Source organism: Mauremys mutica, chromosome 10 (genome assembly GCF_020497125.1).
Source record: "Mauremys mutica isolate MM-2020 ecotype Southern chromosome 10, ASM2049712v1, whole genome shotgun sequence".
Taxonomy (NCBI): domain Eukaryota; kingdom Metazoa; phylum Chordata; order Testudines; family Geoemydidae; genus Mauremys; species Mauremys mutica.
In genome coordinates this window covers 12,222,789-12,241,728 of record NC_059081.1, presented here as the reverse complement: position 1 = coordinate 12,241,728, position 18,940 = coordinate 12,222,789, and the positions used below count along the sequence as shown (strand labels likewise).

Below are 18,940 nucleotides of genomic sequence, written 5' to 3'. Positions count from 1 at the left end.
AGGACATGGGACAGAGCACCACACCCAGGAGGTGTGGGGGTTACAGTGGCGCTCCGTACCATCGTAATAGATGGAGCAGAGCGAGCTCCTGCTCCTTCCTGTTCACACTAAGCAGCCACGGGAAAGACTGCACTGGCCTGAGGCACAATCTCCTGGTGCTCTTCCTGGGCCAATACAGCTTCACCCTGCCTCTTTGGCAGGGCTGTCCCACCACCCTTAAGATGCTAATGCTCAGGCACTGGGTATTTCACAGAAAGTCTGACTTTTGTTGTGAAAACGGTATTTGGGGGAAGTGCAGGTCTGGTGATCCTTTGGTTGTGGGTGGGAGGCACTAGGGCCAGAAGGAATCCTCCTCATGCTGATTACCCTGGAATCTAGCCAAGATTACTCAGGCAGCATGCCAGTGTGGGACCTGCCCTAGTGCGAGTCACTATGATCAAACCCTGTGAAGTTCTGTTTCACGTGGGTTGATCCTGGTAGCTGGCATGGTAGGAAAACATTGCAGCGTGCAGCTGACTTTCACTCACCTTCTTGAATGAAATTTGGGTTCATTATCTGAAAAAATAGAAGAAATAGAAACATTTCATTTTTTTGGACAATAAAGAAGTGGCACCTTTCTTCTGCAAGGTAAAGTGAAAAAATGGACATGAAATTCAGAGAGGAGAGAGAGAGAGCGCGCGCGCCTGATCAGAGAGCGTGAGAGGAATCTCTAACAACGAACATCCCAGCAAGCGTCTATAAGCGAGTTCTAAATGGCTAGTATATAGTTAAAAAGGCAAATTAAAGTAACAGTTATTAAAAATTTGATAAAGCATACCCCTTTTCAGTGTTAATTGCAGCACAGACAATCTAACTCTCTGAAGGCTGTAGACTATAGTTTATTTTTATCACATATGTGATGCTCATGCTATTAATTTCTTTCTTTCTGCAACCACGTGATATATTGTTCCACCATGTGATTAATTGCATAGCCATGTGATCAAATGCATTTATCATGTACCTTTGACCATCTCACCTGCACTCTGTCCACTAACCCATCTCTGCTGAGACACCTTTTAACCTCTGAAATGCTTCAGTAAAAAGGGTGGGGGGAAAACATGTCAGAGAAATACTTACTTCTTTGCCCTCACTTTCTGTTACAACGGTTCAAGCCCCAAGGCTGACAGATTCCAGTCTAATGACAGCATTAAGGTCTAATATCTCGTGGCCTGTTATGGCTGTAAAATCTTGCCTCATCTCACTGGATTTCTGGGAATCTCAACTTTCTAAATTATTTGCACCTAGTCGTGCCATTTGTGAGCTTTTATATAATGATGGAATGCAGTCAAAATCAGAAATGATTTATCATTCAATGACCCACACATGGTAATTGAGGCAACTTGATCTTACATTTTAAAAGGTGGATGGATACGAAACCAATACCAATAAATTTTTACAATGCTACATCTATAAATCTCTCTCTATAGTTTGGCATAAACAAAATACATGATGGTGAAGAGTGGTAAGAAAATTTTATTGGCACTTGTTTAGGGGAGGTTCATTAACCCACTGTTGCTTTGTGAGCCAAATTCAGACCAGTAAAACACTGTACCAGCACCTTATACACTCCAATATCCTTTTTCTCTACTTAAACATATTTACATGCATTTATCTAGGTGCCAGTCTGGGAGATATCAGTGCATTGAAGGTCTGATTCAAAGCCTAGTGATGCTGATGGAGTCTATCCATTGCCATCCTGGGACCATTCAGGCCTCAAGAACAGAAGCAGTAATGTTTAAAGGTAACCTTTTAAAAGCAAAGAGATTAATTCAACATGTTTGGCTTACAAATACCTTTCCATAGCAAATAGCACAGAGGGAGAAAAGTGCTAGAACATTCATATAGCACTGGAAGGTTTCAACCTTTGGGCTAAATTCTGCTGCTGCTCATCCATGCACGCCAGCAAACCTTCAGGTTGCAGCAGAGACACCTGAGGGAAGTTGGTTGTGTGCCTGTGCCTCCTCCAGAAGGTGTGGCCTCCGTCAGGCCTCCTTCAATTTTCACCATGGAAAGGTGTAACTGCAAGTGGCAAGAGGGAAATGGAGATGGCCTCCAGGTACGTATACACCCACTTCTGCAGCTTATACGTCAGAGCTCTTCATGCATTATCTTCTTTTCTTAGCAAAAGGAGAATGTAGGAGGGGACCATGCTCAGGCCTGGCCTCAGGCAAAATAGGGACACATACCGACAAGTTTTGCTGCATATATATTTCCATTTGGGATGTGGGTTACCTGACTTCCTAGCATTGGCCAGAATTTGGTCTTTCATGGTAGATCTGATAGGAATCCAAGATTTATCATAATGGAGGAGATCATTGATCCATACAAGCCAGTACTATACATCTACTACTCTAGAAATGATCAGTAATTGATACTCGGGAGCAAAGCCCCCAATACATTTCCTAATAATGCACCTAACCAACTAGAATTCTGTACAGAGGGGACATCTTCTTGACATCCTGAGATTTTGGGAAGAATGGAGATCCCATCTTTTTCTTCTCGGAAGCTTATAAAGAATTAAACCATTTTCTTTATCCAAGAAGTCTTTTAGGATTTTTTTTTCAAACCTAGTATTGACTTTAATGTGAGAGACTATGTAAATAATAATGGATCTCAAATATATTCTGCATAAAAATTATTACTCTCTCCAAGATATTGGAGAACTGTATCATCCCTTCTGACTGTAACCACCATTAGTGGATGACGTGGACACTCTAAAACATGCAATTGGGATCAGATGTGAACAGCTGCTCATTGAAATTCAAGTGCTTTGTCTTCACACAGTTAAGAAAGAAACAGGCAGAAAAGCAAAGGAAACATTCCGAATGTTCCTGTAGGAAATGTCTGAGGAGCAGTTTTGCTCTGAAAAATAACTATGGCTCCTTTCTCTCTTGATAGATCTGCCGACTTCAGTGACCAGACTATAGAGTTTTTTCCCATCCTGGCCTGAGTGTGAGAGCTAGGATTCTATTCCTTCTTGCGTATCATCACCTGCATTGTTAACTGAGGACTAGTCTTCACTACAGTGCTAAATTGATGCCGCTCTGATCGATGCAGCAGCGTTGATTTAGCGGGTCTGGTGAAGACATGATAAGTCGATGGGAGAGCACTCTCCCATTGACTTCAGTACTCCACCTCAAAGAGAGGCAGAAACTACGTTGATGGGAGAGTCTCTCTTGTCAACATAGCAGTGTAGACTCTGTTGCAAGTTAACGTAAGTTAACGTAAGTTATGTCAACTTAGTTATATAAATTATGTAACTTACAATGTTAGTGTAGACAAGGCCTGAGTTACATGTGTGCAAACCCACAGATGCATAACATGGCAAAGGGAACCTTTAGTACTGGCAGCAGCGCATGACAAAGTATAGAATCCAGCTTGACTCTCTCATCCTAGGTGGAATTTGCAGGCATTTCAGCTGGGGGGCGGGAAAAACCCTCAGGCATCTCTTTGCTTGTGAACAGAGAAGATTTGATCTGAAAAATCACTGAGACAGTGGGACCATTTGAAAAGTAGCTGTTCAGAGCAGAACCACATCTTAGTACACGTATTTAAGAATGCCGCTGCAAAGAACTCAGGATCCTAAGCACGTGCTCAATAACCTCAGACTAGGCTGAAGGGAGGCAACCCAGAAGAAAGGATCATCATGTCAGATGATCCCCTTCCACATTACCACCATCCATCCATCCTACCACCTGAAGGGCCTGATCCAAAGGCCAATGGAACCAATGATCTTCGGATTTGGCTCTAGCTCTGCATTTTAGGTTCTGTACAGGTAGAGACGGGGAAAGTTAGAATGCATCTAATCAGGGGTTTCCTCTCTGGAGTCATATGTTATGCAGCTAGTTAGTGTGTGGATTAATACTGGTTCCTGGATCATCATTAATTTACATACATGCTAGTTTATTCTCTCACACACACATACTGTCTCCTGCTCTGACATAGGGGCAGAGGAGGTGAGACCTGCCCTTGTGATTAAGTGCTTCTCTCATTAATAGGAAACAGAAAAGGAATTGGAGTAAGTTTCATGGTAAGACACTAGGAGCTGGACATTCAGGACACTTACTGGTGTTTATGTAAATGAGAAATGCCTATCTGTCAAATATGCACATCTGGGCATTAACTGATTTGCACTAAGGCTCCAGCATTCTGGACTTTTTACCTTAACCAATATACACAACCTCAGAACTGAAGTTAGAAGCACAGTGTAAGTGAACTCCATACCCCCCCTGCTCCAGAACTTTAAACCTGCACATCCTCCCTGCACTCACCCATTAAAGTGCCTTTTACATTAAACTGATTTCTGCCTTTATTGGATTGGGGAGCAAGAGAAGGAACTGCTGTTAACACGTCACATTGAGTTCCTAGATGTAATAGCTGTATCTATTAATGAAACATTTAAGATGTCTCAGATATTAAAGTAATGAGAGTAATAAAAAGCAATGAGTAATAAAAATATGTTAATAAATAATGCTACCTTCTTTAATAACTTGTGAGACATGATGCATTTGCAATAATGACCTTACAGAGTATTTTATATTTTAGTACCCAGAAAGAAAATTACTAGAGTTAGATAATGTTGAATGAGTCTATAGGTAAAATTTCCATCGTCTTTCAATGAGACAACCTAAGACTGCCTTGTCTCTCTTGAAAAGTTGGCCTTTTGAAATTCATATCCTCCATGTGTAAGTTATTACATGACTGCAATTTAGAAAAATGTGATATTGGACCCAAAAAAGAACATTTTTGCAAATAAATCCTTAATTCAAAGTGTTCCCCATGTGATTCAGCTACTGGTTTCAGTATGTCAGTTAATAAATCATAATATACCATACTTAGCTTGCTAATGTCTTACAAAAGGAGAGACACTATCACTATCCTTTTTGTACAAAAGAGGGAAATGAAGGCATAGGAAGGTTAAACTACTTGCTCAGAAGCAAAGAATGAGGCAGTGACAAAACCTGATATAGAATCCAGATCCTCCAACTCACCATCCAGATCCTCATTCCTTGCACGTTGCTGTCTCTATTTTCAAAAAGATTTATATTCCCAGCTTGTGCATGGGCAGCAGCATGATTAGAATGTAATCAGCTCCGATCTGTGCATGACAGAATATGTCTTCACTGCACTCGGGTGTGAGATTGTAACTTGCATAGACATATTAGAGCTAGAAAACCTTGTGGCAGCACAGGCTTCAGCATGGCCTGTACAAGCCCGCTTGGACCCTTAGTAATTATTTGGGCAACTAGCTCATGCTGAAGGCCAAGCTGCCGTGGCATCACTGCTTCAGTACCTGAGCTGTCTGCAGGAGCTGCAATCAGACTCATGATTGCAGTGTAGACATACTGTAAGCTAAACCAACACTTCTGCTGTGGAGTCAAGTGTTTTCTTCAAGCCACCAAACAGACTTGTAACTTTTTGTCATAGCAGAGGTACACAAGACATTTTGGGCCAGCTCCTCAGCTTGTATAAGCTGACCTAGAACCACTGAATTATTTCTGCTGAGAATCTGCCCCGTTAGCTTTGGGCAAGCTTATGTGAATCTTTTCAAACTGCTTTATCCCTGGATGTTGGGCATTCTGCCTGATGGGGAAGCTTGTCATGTTTCCCTGAATGTCTCTGAGACAATGGCTTGCACAGAAGACAGGAGGGCTCTTAAAACATACACTTCTATGTAAATATGGTCTGCTTCAGTTAGAGGATTTAAAATTCCCTACCTTTCCATGAACTATACAAACTCCCACCTCCATAGACACCCCTACACCCACCCTTTTAACATTAGCCATCTCTGCTCTGCTCCGGAGTGTCTGTTTGTAGACTGAACAGGGCCACAGTTTTCTTGGGCTTAAGAAGATCCTTCAACGTTGAAGTCATGTGACAAACGTAAAGGAAGAGTTATGGTTTAGGACTCATTTAATCCCACTTGGCTTCTTTTAGTCAGTGTATCTGATAATCCATTTATTTCCAGCATGCGCAGTCTTTTGAACCCTGTTATAGTCAATATATATCCCTTTACCTTGAGCAAGAAGGTAATAGAAGACTGAAGGCAGAGGCAAGCCACACACACACACACACACACACACACACACTTACAGTCTGTCCTGTCTATCAGCAAAACAGGCTTCTTCCAGGGGCAAGGCCAGGGAGTTGAGGTTCTAGTCTGAAGATTTATGGAGGTGTGGCCAGGAACCCCTTAGTCTACATGGCTTTGTCTTGGCAAAGCCTTAGGGCCATAGTTGCAGGAGTTTTAAATTTAACACACTGCCAGTATTAATATCTACTTTACCTGCCACTCCCCTCCAAAGGGGATGGCTGGGGTCATCTCAGCTAAGAGACCAACAGCAAAAAGGATCTGATTAGAGTATATGTAATTTAAGCAGGAAACTAAGCAAAGATGTGAAAACAGGAGTAAGATGCTCAGCCAGGTGAATGCCAATAAAGATGCAAGCTGCTTATGTTTTAATCTGCATCCTAAATACAGTGTCAGTCAGGTTCTTAAAAATACAACCGACAACTTGATATTAAGAAAACCAGAGCATTTATCCAACACTCTGTTCTGCTGAGCCTAGCACAGTTTTATAAGTGACAAAGAGAAGCATTAATAGTGGACCTAATACACATAACCAGGCTGAGGGTGGTTAGACACACAAACTATGTAAACTGTACTTACAGATTAGAATGTTATTGAACAGCATTATCAGGGTGGAAGCATCACTTAGCAACGATTTATGGGCCAATAAACTGGATGTCTGTTTTGTTTCAATTCAGCCACATAAAGTGGTCACGCATCCATTGGCAAAGGCCCGATAAACCAATGAGCAGAGTAGAAACTGCAGTAGGATTCAGGTGGAACAGTAAACTATAAAAATTGATAGAAGGCCGATCACATTTCCTTCTAATTAAACTACACAGGTGCATATAACTAGCAAAGAAAAGTGTCCCTCAGGGACCCAGCAAGCAAAGAAAACACAATCTGACAAATGTTTATTGGCTTCCTGAGATGGTCAGTGAATGGATTGCTAAACTCTGTTAGAAAGTTGATTTTTTTTTTAAATAACATCTGAGTGAAATTGATTCAGTGAATATCATGACCTAGTATGGCGAATGCTGCTGAGAGGTCTAACAACACTAAAGCATGACAGAACCTGCCCCTGCTACCATTAGTGAACTATTACATACCCTTACACTTGCTGTCTACACACTACACTGAATCCTCACTGGAATTTTCCAAATTGAATGAGATGAATTTGCCGGCAACTCTTCTCATTTTTCTCCGGTAACTCTGATAATTAGCAGAGGGCCAAATATGTCAGTGCTTATGCAAGCAAGCTTCTTTAGACAATGGGCATGACAAGGTTCACCCTCCATACCAAACAGGATCAAGGCCTCTTGCCGCATCCTTAACTTTCCAGCAACTGTGTGTCTTTGTGCAACAAATGCTATAGCTGTAGAGAAATAGTAATAATTTAGGGTTTAATGTTAGTCTTTAGACAAGCATTACAAAAGCCTATGACAACACCTAATATTAAGATATTGGACAACGGTTATTCACCTTTTTTTTGCAACTAAAATCAGGTGACAGTACAAGGTTGCCTGCAGTATGAATACTTTGCACAGTAGCAGGCATATTTGCAGCAATAAGGCAGTCAGTTCCTTGCAAAGTGCCTTTGAACATCCTGAGATCCTAGCAAGTGCTTATATTGTGTGTTTGCACAAGCCCTGTACTCTTCATTGTAGTTTGCTGGTGTGAATGAAAGTCAAAATGCCTCATTTCTTTTCCAGAAAGCTCAACGGCTTTCAGGTGGCTCATCCATTTATTAAAGGATTTGATTCCCCTCCTGAAGAGCACTATATTCTGTATTGTGAACTGTAAAGCTCTCCTAAAAGGATGGCTATGGGATCTCATGCAGCACTCACATAACTACTGTGCAGAAGGGTCAATCAGAAGCTCAAATCTGTTCAACCCAACATGCCAGTACTATAGTAATGAACTTTGCCAGTCATCTTTTTCAAACTGACTACAAAGTCAGAATGTAAAAGCCTTCATAATAGGAGTCATTCTTCATTTCAACAGTAGAGGGCAGGTTTTACTCTAGGACCAGCAGGCCAGTGTTTGCCAACTATTCTCTGTTCCTTGTCCACTAGATTAAAAAGAAAAGCAAACACTATAATTTGCAAATGAGGGTTGCGGAATCCAGTGTCAACATGTCTATTGTTTCTTCATTTTTAATTTAAGAAAAATGTATTAATGATCCTTGGAAAAGCAAAAGATTTAGTATGATTCCTTTATAATCATTACTAGCTTTTGGGGGAGGGGAAAAAAAACCAAAACCCAAAAAATTAATCCACAGCAAAACCAGAACTCCACTGATCAAAGCAGAGCTAATGTTTCCTTATGACACTTTCAAAAATCTCCCCATTATTCCAAAAAGGCCAACGCTTGTTAAGAAGAAAAGCACTGACAGAGTATTAAAAGATTGAAGACACCATCATAGTGAAACTGGCACTGGCACAGTGAATGTCCGATTTAAAAAGAAAATGCTGACCTGCAAAATGCTTGGGCAGTTGGGCCGAGATCCCTAGATATTATCCCCTGGGTAGAGAAGTGCCCGGAAGGGGCTGGACGCATGGGCTCCAACTACTCAAGGAGCCACAGGAAATCTTGGACTTTTTCCTAGGGCATCCATCACTGCATGCAGTATCTACCCAACTTGATGGTCTTATTGCCAGGGCCCAAGAAAAAAAAATCAGCTTTAGATCAGGCCTTCTGACTTAAGGAGGTGCATTCATTTGACAATGGGAAGGAGCCTGACAAAGATTTGCTTTGTTAACTTAAGTGACACTTTTCAAGGACTCTGTCCATGAAAACTGTAGAGACTGTCAGTCATGTTCTTTCCCCCAATTGTTCAAAGCACAAGTGTTGGGTGTGGATAGCAGCCACATGGATTCACAAAGGAAATATTCAGTCTCAAGAGGCGAGTATCTGCCCATTGGTGTGCAATGAACTATAGGCATGCAGACAGAGGGATATATCCCCTTTCCTAATGGTAGGTTACATTCTCCCATCACATTGCTAACAGGTGAACATGCACAGCTCTTATTTGATGAAACAATACCACCAAGTGTCTACAGTTCTTCCACAACGGGGAACTTGAGGGGGAAGAAGCCATCTCAGTTCACCCCAGGCTCATCATTCTTTGTCCATATACCTTGTGCATGTGGATAAGCAAAGAGAGTATACAACATCACAGAATACACTTCCTATTCAAAGTATTGTTAAATGAGCAATGTTATTATGGGTAAGGAGTCCTATAGTGTCAGCGTACCATTGTTTAGACCAAAAGGGACCCTAATAATGAAGCTATAGATATTTAAAGGGTTAATCTCAAACCCTGTGTGCTCTAAATTTGCTCTCATAATACATATACATGAGTTGCAAAGTCTATGCAAATTTCCCCACTAGCCCACACAAAAGCCAATGCTTCCAATACTCCAGGTTTTTTTTGTTTGTTTTGTTTTTCATTTTTTTTTTTTAAATTTTGCCTTTGTGAACTTAGACTTGAAAATTGAAAGCCATATAAGATCTGGCTAGCACTGCTAAAGTGGCCGGACAGGTGTTGTGAATGACTCATCCTCCTGTGCTGAGGATTTCACAATTGCTCAAAGGATTTTACATATTGCTTTCCATGTGCCAAGCATGGCACAGCAATTCTACTAATTCACAGTCCTCACAGAAGGCCTGACAGGTAGACCACTATCAGCATTTGACAGATCGGAGCACAGGTGCATAGAGATGAAGTGACTCACCCAAGGTTATAATAGTAGCCACTGACTCCTTCCCTGCAGTGGTATGGTATGATCACGTGTAACCCTAATCAAATGACTGGAGCCACACTATAAACCAGAGGTGGACTTACCATGAAACAAACAGTGCGGTGGCACAGGACCCGCATAGACAGGGGGCCTGCAGGACTAATCTCATCTGACAACCGGCCCCGGAGACCGGGCCAGCGGCTCAGCAGGGCTCAGGCAGGCAGGTTGCCTGCATTCCGTGGCCCGTGGCCCCACGCTGCTCCAAGAGTGGCTGTCTGCTGGCATATCCCTGTATGCCCCTGGTGGGGGGAGGCGGGTCCGCACGCTGCCCCCGCCCCAAGCAGCGCATGGAGACCCAGTACCCCCTTCCCTCCAAAGGGGTGCGCAGAGACATACCAGCAGCAGCGCAGCAGAGCTAAGGTGGCTCCCTGCCCGAGCTGCCTCCCTCCCTCCACGCCGCTCCTGGAAGCAGCTGGCATGTCCCCGGGGGTGGGGCAGGGGGGTGAAGTGTCTCTGTGCATTGCTCCCGCCCTGAGCTGCATCTCCGCAGCTCTCATTGGTCTGGAACTGCATCCAATGGGAGCTGTAGGGGCGGTGCCTGCACACAGCAGCACGCAGAGACCCCCCGGCGCCCCCCCCCCCCGCCTAGGAGCTGCTGCCAGAGGGGTGTTCTGGTTGCTTTGGGAGCCACTCCACCCCAGGTAAGTGCCATCCCTGACCCTTCCTGCACCCCAACCCCCAGCCCAGAGCCCACCCACCTCATCCCCTCCCACACTCCAACCCCCTGCCCCAGCCCAGAGCCCTCACCTAGCACTCCAAGTCCCTACCAGAGCCCAACCCCTGCATCACTTCCTGCACCCCAACCGCCTGCCCCAATCAAGGTACTTCATTTTCATTTACTTCCTATTACTTATAATATAGGAGAAGGAGAAGAAGGAGGAGGAGGAGGAGGAAGAAAAAAAAGAAAGAAAAACTAGGGGGAAAACAAGAGAGAAGGTTCTTTTTCTTGGCTGAGTCCCAAGGGGGAGGGGGGGCCAAAAATGAAGCTGCACACGGTCCCCACGAACTCTAAACCCACCCCTGCTATGAAGATCGGCCTCTTACCAGCACTCCTATGCGTTAGATTTTTATTTGAAAGGCCACCCACTAGCTGAGCCAGGTTTAGAATTTGTGACTTCCTGGTTCCTTACTCTGTGCTCATGCTTCCCGGCCACCTTGTCTCCAGAGAAACTATTTACTTTGCAAACAAACAGTTAGTGAGGCATCCTATAAAAATAGGAACAAAAGCAGAGATATTAATCTTAGTTATGCAAATACTTTGAGGTGTCTAGATTATGTCTCTCAGGCCTAGTGAAATCCCCCAGCTTCTAGAAACGTTAACAAAAGAAGAGAGGATGACGACTGTATTTCTGCCAAGTCCAAATGAGAACCAATCAGTGATCCCATTCCCCTCCTGCACCCAAGCAGTCTTGCATAGGGTTTGAGATGAGTTATAAAAAGCTCCTGCGGTCCTGCTTACATACTTTTTTTAGCCCCGAGGGTAGCTCTTCTGAGCAGTGCAAAATTATAGCTACCCTACATTTTTAGAACGATGGCTGCAGTAGCATTGGCAGTGGAGTTTCCACAAACGAAGAAGAAAACCAATCAGGTTGCAAGATGACTGCCTTTTCTCTTCCTAAACATCTCTCTTCACCAGGAGACTAGATGGACCAGGGCATCCCTCCTGGACAGAGAGCTTTTCATCTCGATGGCACAGGGGTGAGTCTGGCCCACATGGGCAGTAGTTTGGTAAGCAATTTAGAAGGATTTATTGGACACTGTCCTCTCAGTGTCTCAGGTGTAATTCTCCCACTTGGGATCCATGGCAACAGTTGAGACCCCAAGACATGAATGAGCTTGGAGAATGAGTCACTCTCACGCGGAGATGGTCCTGCCCCATTAGGGTTTAGCGGCCAGGACGGTGGAGGAACAAGATCGCTATACAAGAAACAAAGCAATCCTACGGATGAGAGACTTTATATACCCCCTCTCCCCTATACCCATGATTTAGAAACTAGTCTCAGGGAAAGAATAATGGATTTTAAAAAACCTTTATATTCTGGTTTGTATTGCCATATAGCAGTGTTTAATTTACTGGCAGCTAAGATTGCCAATTTTGGTTGGACATATTCCTGGAGGTTTCAGTCAAACAATGATCTTCAATTCCTGGAGATTCCAGGACAATCCTGGAGGGTTGGCAACCTTACTGGCAACCTAGAGCAGATTGGCCTTGCTCTGTTTCTCCTAGGTTTTTTGGTTTTTTCCCCACTGCAGTACGAGATGGTATTTTAAGGGCCTGGCTCAGCACCAATCAGGTTTGCTCTTGCACTGATCTGAATTTATTACAGACTAATGAGACCTTTGTGAATTAGACAGCGAGTAATAGTATTTTTAGCTACAGGAAATTAATGGCAACCTGGGAAGTACAGGGGATTGGGCATCCAGGTGCAACCAAGTCACATGTTACAGACCGACACTTACTGTACAACCACCACATGCCCCCAAAGCAGGGAGTAGAACAGAGGTGGGCAAACTACAGCCCATGGGATTGGCCTTCATGGCGCCGCAGGCCCCATGACGCTTTCAGCAGCGGCCAGCCCAACGTCCCTGCAGCCCTCAGGCCTTTGCCTCCAGGCAGCGCCCCCCGCAGCTCCCATTGGCCAGGAACGGGGAGCTCCTGGGAAAGAGCTTCTGAGGCCTGAGCCCTGACTGCAGTGTGACCCAACTCAAAAGGCAATGGGAGACTTGGGAGGTGTAGAAGGTCTGAGACAATCTTTGATTTCTACTTAAGATGATGTCTTCACTTTACTTGTGGGAACAGAGGGGATGGTAGGAAGTGATCCAGGGAGGCAGCAGTATAGCACTTTGGCAGCACAGGATGTAGCTATCTACACCGGGGCCTTGATTCAGACACTGTAGAAAGGGTGGGGCCATGTTCCCCTATCAACCCCTAAAGGGTGCCAAAGGAAGAAGTGGACGCCTGATATGGGGAGTCTAGAGGAGAGAAGGCCCTGAAGGACAAGATCTCAATCCAGGGGAAGACCCTGAGACCCTTACCTAACCCAGAGGGCTACCCCCTTGTTGGATGTCATATACCCTGAAAGGCATGACCTGGGTGGGTGGCTGATTCACAGAAAGGCCAGATCACTGTGGTATCAGAGCAGTTGTCAGCAGGGGCACCAGGAGAGAAGAGGATCTGCCACACCCCACCCGACCACTGGGGGCATCTGTGGTAAGTGAGCCCTTTCATTGTTGGTGGAGAATGCAGGCAACTCATCCCTACTCTGCTAAAAGCATTTGGGCAGACGATGCGGGGGGGGGGGGGGCGCTACTGGAAAGATGGACCTGGAAAAACTGTTCAAATGGCTTACATAACCGGCAGCAGCAGGCTATGCAACCACAAGAATGACAATACCAGCTGTTGCAACAGACGACTGCCTAGCAGCAGCAACAAGCAGCCCTCCAGTTACAACAGCAGCACCTTGTAAGAGAACTGGCTGCACAGCAGTACCTTGTCTAACAGACATTGACTGCTCACATTGTTGTGGCCTCTAATGACGAATTCCCTCCCAGGAACCCCAAGCTCATCTTCACTCACAATCCCAGTGAAACTCAAAAGATGAGACCAGAGGAAGACACCGAGGCTTTTCTAGTTACGTTTGAATGAGTGGTGACAGCTGCCTCTCACACATTGGGCCATTTTGCTGGCCCCATATTTTATGGGACCATCTCAGGCTGCCTACAAGGGACTCGGCTCAGTGGCCACACAGGACTATTTGCGAGTCAAGGCTGCCATTTTGTATTAGGTCTTGTATGCAATGGCAAAAGCGATGCTGATATTTGGATAAGAAATTTATCCACAGAGGGCCCTGCCCCAGGTGGTAGCCCAGAAGTTAAGAGACCACGCTTGGTACTGGCTATAGCCCAAGAAAGGCGGTAGAGCTAGTCTTAGTAGAACAATTCACCCAGATACTGACCTGTGACCTGCTAAAGGTCAAAACAATAAAAAGACATCAGTTTGCCACCTCCAGCCAGATGGCTGACTGGAATGGTTCAACAAAATGCTGAAAAATGTTAAGAAATTTGGGATGTCAGACCCTTGCCACTGACCAACTACTCCCCCCACTATTATGTGCATTTTGAGAAATCCCACAAGCTTTCACTCGATTTTCACTGTTTGAGCTACTATACGGGAGACCGCCTCATGGCATCCTGAACTTCCCCTGGGAATCTGGGGAGGAACAGAGGCCCCATGCTACAAACAGTCCAGTATGTTCAATTGCGTGAGAGGCTTAAGTCTTTAGGTAATCTCTCAAAAGAGATCTTGCTGAAGGTCCAACAAACTCAAGAAAGGGTATAGAACCATCTACATGTCTTTAGGCATGGTGACCAAGTGCTGTTACCCTACCAACTCTGGAGTCTAAGTTGCTGGCCAGATGCTAAGGACCATTTGAGGTAGTAAGACAAGTTGGACCAGTGGACTCTGAGATCTGACAGCCAGGAAAGGGGATATAGTTGGGTCTCTTTTTTTTCCATGTTAACCTTTTAAAGACTTGCAAGGTCAGACTGGGACAGCTACCACCATCTTATCCTCCTGACCCTGAACTAGGTCCCTAGAGATCATACAGATGGAGAAGATCTCCAACCTGAACAAAAGCCCTGATGTAACATTTAGTTGAGTCTTTACCCTCTGCATCTTCAGCTCTACCTGGACAAATCCACTTGACCTACCACCACACAACCAGAGAGACCCCTCAGCCCCTTTCTTGGAAAATACGAGAAGCTGTCCAGGAAGAATTACAGGCAATATTAGACATGAGTGGAGGAGTGCCATTGTGCTGGTACCAAAACCAGATGGCATGATATGCTTATATTTTAACTTTAGAAAGCTTAATGCAATATCAAAATTTGATGCATACCCAATGCCCAGGATGGACAAGCTACTGGAATGCCTCAGAACAGCCAAATATATCAGCACCCTGGATTTGACAAAAAAAAAAAGGGTATTGGTAGAGCCCTTTGACACCTATATTCGGGGGGTGGGGGGGAGAAGAAGGAGGAAGTATGGAGACAGCCGTTACCACTCTGTTCAGCCTTTTCCAGTTCCACACTACACCATTTGGCCTCCATGGGGCATCAGTGACATTCGAGCAAGTACTTTATGGACCAAGTACTTCAACCACATGGACAGTACACAGCAGCACCTATCATCTATTGGCAGAACTGGGGCAACGCCCTATGATAGGTCACTGCCATGTTGCAGGCCCTCAAAGTTGTAGGACTCACGGTGAACCTGGCTAAATGCAAGATGGGGAAATAAGAGGTCACGTATCTGGGCTATACTGTAGGGATGGGCCAATTGCAGCTGTTAGTCAAAGATACAAGCCTTAATGCCCTGCTCCAGACAACAATGAAGCAGGTGCAATGCTTCTTGGGATTGGCAGGGTATTATAAGCAATTTGTTCTAGAATTCACCCTGATTGCAGCCCCCATTCATGGACCTTATCAAGGACAGTTCTCAAAAGATTATCTGGTCAGAAGTCAGTGATGCAACAGATCACCTCTAAGAATGGTACTCCTCAACCTGGATTTTTCAAAACCCTTCATCATGCCAGCAGACACTTCAGAAGCAGGAGTCTGAGCAGTTAGGCAGAGAAGAATGCCCAGTCCTCTGCATAAAAGTCAAAACAAGTTCCTCCAGGAAGAAATTTACTCAGGTCATTGGAAGGAGGCTTGGCTGTGAAGTGGGCTATGGATGCTTCCAAAAATAGTGTCTAAGGGAACATTTATTTAAGTGACTGATCAAGCTCCATGAAAGACACCAATCCTCCAAGAGTGCTACAACCATACAACTTTGAGATATTCCACCAAAGGTGGAGCAGCCCAGCAAAATGCAGATTCTCCCCTTCCCCCCCCGAAGAGGGCAGAGAACCATTTGTTGATGACAGTACCCTGGACTGTTTTGATGGGGGAAAGGTATGTGACAGGGCATACAAACCCTGCAACAGTAAGGAAGGGGTTAAGCAGCTGCTCTGGGCCCAGGCAGTCCCATGCTGCCACACCTGCAAAGTGTGCCTGGCTTGGAGGAGGAGGTCAAAAGGGGAGCAGGCCAGCTCAGGTAGCAGACCATGGAGGTCAACAGGCCTGACAGTAGTGTGGCTAAACTCAAAGGGAAGAGGCTTGGGAGTTGAAGATTTGAGACTTTGATTTCCCTTATTTGAGGTCTTCACTTTACTTGTTGGAACAGTGATCTAGGGAGGAGCATGGGTGTGCATCAGGGATATCGCCACTCAAGTTAATGGAGTTACATTGGAATAAAACTAGGGTAAAGACATCAAGTGAGGTCTACTTATCAACCTAAGCCTTCCCTGAAATAAAGGCCAGTTTAGTGCAGTTAGTTGTAGCACTGTTGTCTAACAGCAGTGCACCATTTAGACTTTCTTGCAGCAAGTAGGCTTTTAAACAGGAAGCTACAGTTGCATGGCAGACCAAATTTAATCTTTACTTTTAATGTTGCTCCAGCACTTGAGTATCAATCTAGTCTGTCAGTACAACAGCATTGGCCAGAGTGGTTTCTAACTCTAGCCTAGCTAGAGCAGTTCAACCTAGAAGCCACCATATGAGTAATATAAAATTGAAATAGCAGAGCAACACTTATTGACAATTGTGTCTGACCCTTTCAGTCAGAGAGGTCTCACCTGAGGAAATCTAAATCAGAGGCATCTTCAAGAGAAACCAAGTAAGCCTCCAGGCCAGCAGTCTCACATGGCTTAACACTTGCCTAAACTCCAAGTAGGAGCTCAATGAAACAGAGCTAGCAGTTTGTGTATGTTACACTGAATTTAAGTGTATATCCATGTACTGTACAGACACAAGCATTTAAAAAAAACCCAAATTTTAAAAGAATGGTACATATATCACAATGGTCGTTTCTACCTCCATGCTAGTATTGGGGTCAAGGTCATCACACTCTGATTCCTCCGAACTGTTGGTCTCCTTGTTTGGCAGCATGAAGAGGAAGAAAGAAGTGAAAGGTTAGACCAGAGATCGGTTAGGCTGGGTGAGCAGCAGCAGACTTGCAAGCAGCATGGAAATGCGTACTGGTAAAGGAAATGCTTTTAAAACAGAAAAGTCAGCATAGGCAGCAACATGCTTTTGCAAACGGAGAGGTAACAACCTTGTGACAGTTGTTTAGGTAATAAAAAAAATAGCAAAGGAAGCAACAGAATGAAGAGTTTGTCTGCCAGGCTAGACCAGCTACTTCTTTGGGTCTGGATTCTTTGCTACCTTACATCTTCTGTAGCCATTTTATATCTGTGCAAACCTGGGTTTTGTTTGTTGCATAATATTTTACTATGAGAATTTGCTTATTCTTGTTAGGAGAAACAAGCCCCATATAGGTGCTGAAGAGGCTCCTTTATCATCTTTTACAGGGATTTGTGCTCTGAATTGGAAAATATAAGTCATGCAACCATAGTAGAAGATGCATCTTAGGCCACAGTTCTTCATCTCTTTCCCACACAGATACATCCTCCTACCATTCCCCACCCCCATACACACCAGGATCTAGGCTGGTCCTCCATCTTAATATGGGAAAAGGGAGTGGTTGAGGACACTTCCCCCAAACACTTGGCTGTGACCCCAAAGTTGAAAACCCCATTAGCTTAAGACAGAAGATGAAATCCTGGTCCTAATGGATAAGTGGCAAAACTTGACTTGAGTGGTGCCAATGTCACTCAGTAGCTTTCACACAGGCTGTTGCCTCACTATCTGGTATGATAGAGCTCCAAGTTTAGCCAGGGTAAAGGGAACAAAAAAAGCAAACAAAACCCACTCCTGCCCACATTTTGCATTTCATCCATTGTGCATATATATTTAATCTGATCAATATTTTATATAAATGCGAAATACTTACTTGCAGTTTGGATGCCAGGAAAAACAAAAAGGCAAAACAAAACCCACCAACACAAAAGCTACATTTTATTTTGCATGCAAAATCCTGTTAGCATGGGAACTACCAAAAAATTATATATAAATAAAAATCAAAACGTCACCCCCCACCTCTCCTGAGAGAGGATGGCAGAGGGGGTGAGGAGGATGGGAAGCAGGAGAGTGGCCCACAGCTTTGGATGGCCTTACTCACTTTAACAGAGACTTTGTTGCCCAGAATATCCTTGGATTTACATGGCCCATTGGATTCATTTTTGCCACTGCTCTCCTTTTCCGCCCGCTTTCTCATGCGCAGGGTATGCCATGAACATGACTTCCTGTTGTACCAAAAAATGCACCAATCAAACGGCAGATCATGGCAGGGAAGGAACGATGTGGAAAGGGGACCAGCAGCCACATTTGTGAGTACTGCAATTCCCTGGAAAGTGAAAGCCACCAGGAATGCATCTATTTCAGTTTCAGCAATAACCTTTATTTGAAAACAAATTTCAATAGTTCTACCAGCAGATGATGTGCCACATTTGCTGTCAATACATTTAGTAGAAAGCCAGTTCCCTAGATAAATAGGGAACTGGGCTGTCTCAACTTCAGATAATCTGTCATCAGGCTTCAGGGACTTCAGCAAGAAACGTTTGCGACAAATGCAAGCACTAAAAATGTCAATTCAATTTAAATCTTGTCAATTCAAGCAGTGAAACTGATGCAAATGTGATGGGAACGGGTCTTAATGGACTGATTTGATACAGCAAGTACAAGAGTTCAGAAGTTCAAGGTGGATCCTAAGAACGTGAAAAGCTAAAAAACCAAGTAGTAACAAGGTCATTAGATTTCCAAGAGAAGTTGTTTCCCAGAATTACAAGCTTGCTATATTTCTTGGGGCCAAGAATTTCCTGTTAGTTTAACATGGTTGCATTTTGTCAATCCAATTGTCTGACATTAATCAAATCTATATTTGTTGACTAAACAGAGCACGGAATCAGTGATTTCCAGGTCCAACCCCTATTTACTGTCCCCATGACCTTATCCTTGGAAAAAAGGTCGTCACCCTTTATAAGAAAAAATGCTATGGAGACGAGAGAAAAATCACAGATCAGAATAG

At 44.2% G+C, this 18,940-nt stretch overlaps 1 protein-coding gene across 1 annotated transcript in view; it reads right to left on the bottom strand.

The window, feature by feature from the left end:
• Nucleotides 1-18,940, bottom strand: part of KALRN (kalirin RhoGEF kinase) — a 743,024-nt gene that overhangs the window by 21,674 nt on the left and 702,410 nt on the right. The window contains exons 17-19 of the mRNA XM_045032062.1: nt 18,035-18,158; nt 16,828-16,887; nt 528-555 (exon numbers count right to left, since the gene is read on the bottom strand). Coding sequence (XP_044887997.1) covers nt 528-555; nt 16,828-16,887; nt 18,035-18,158 — 212 coding nt within the window. The remainder of the gene's footprint in view (nt 1-527; nt 556-16,827; nt 16,888-18,034; nt 18,159-18,940) is intronic.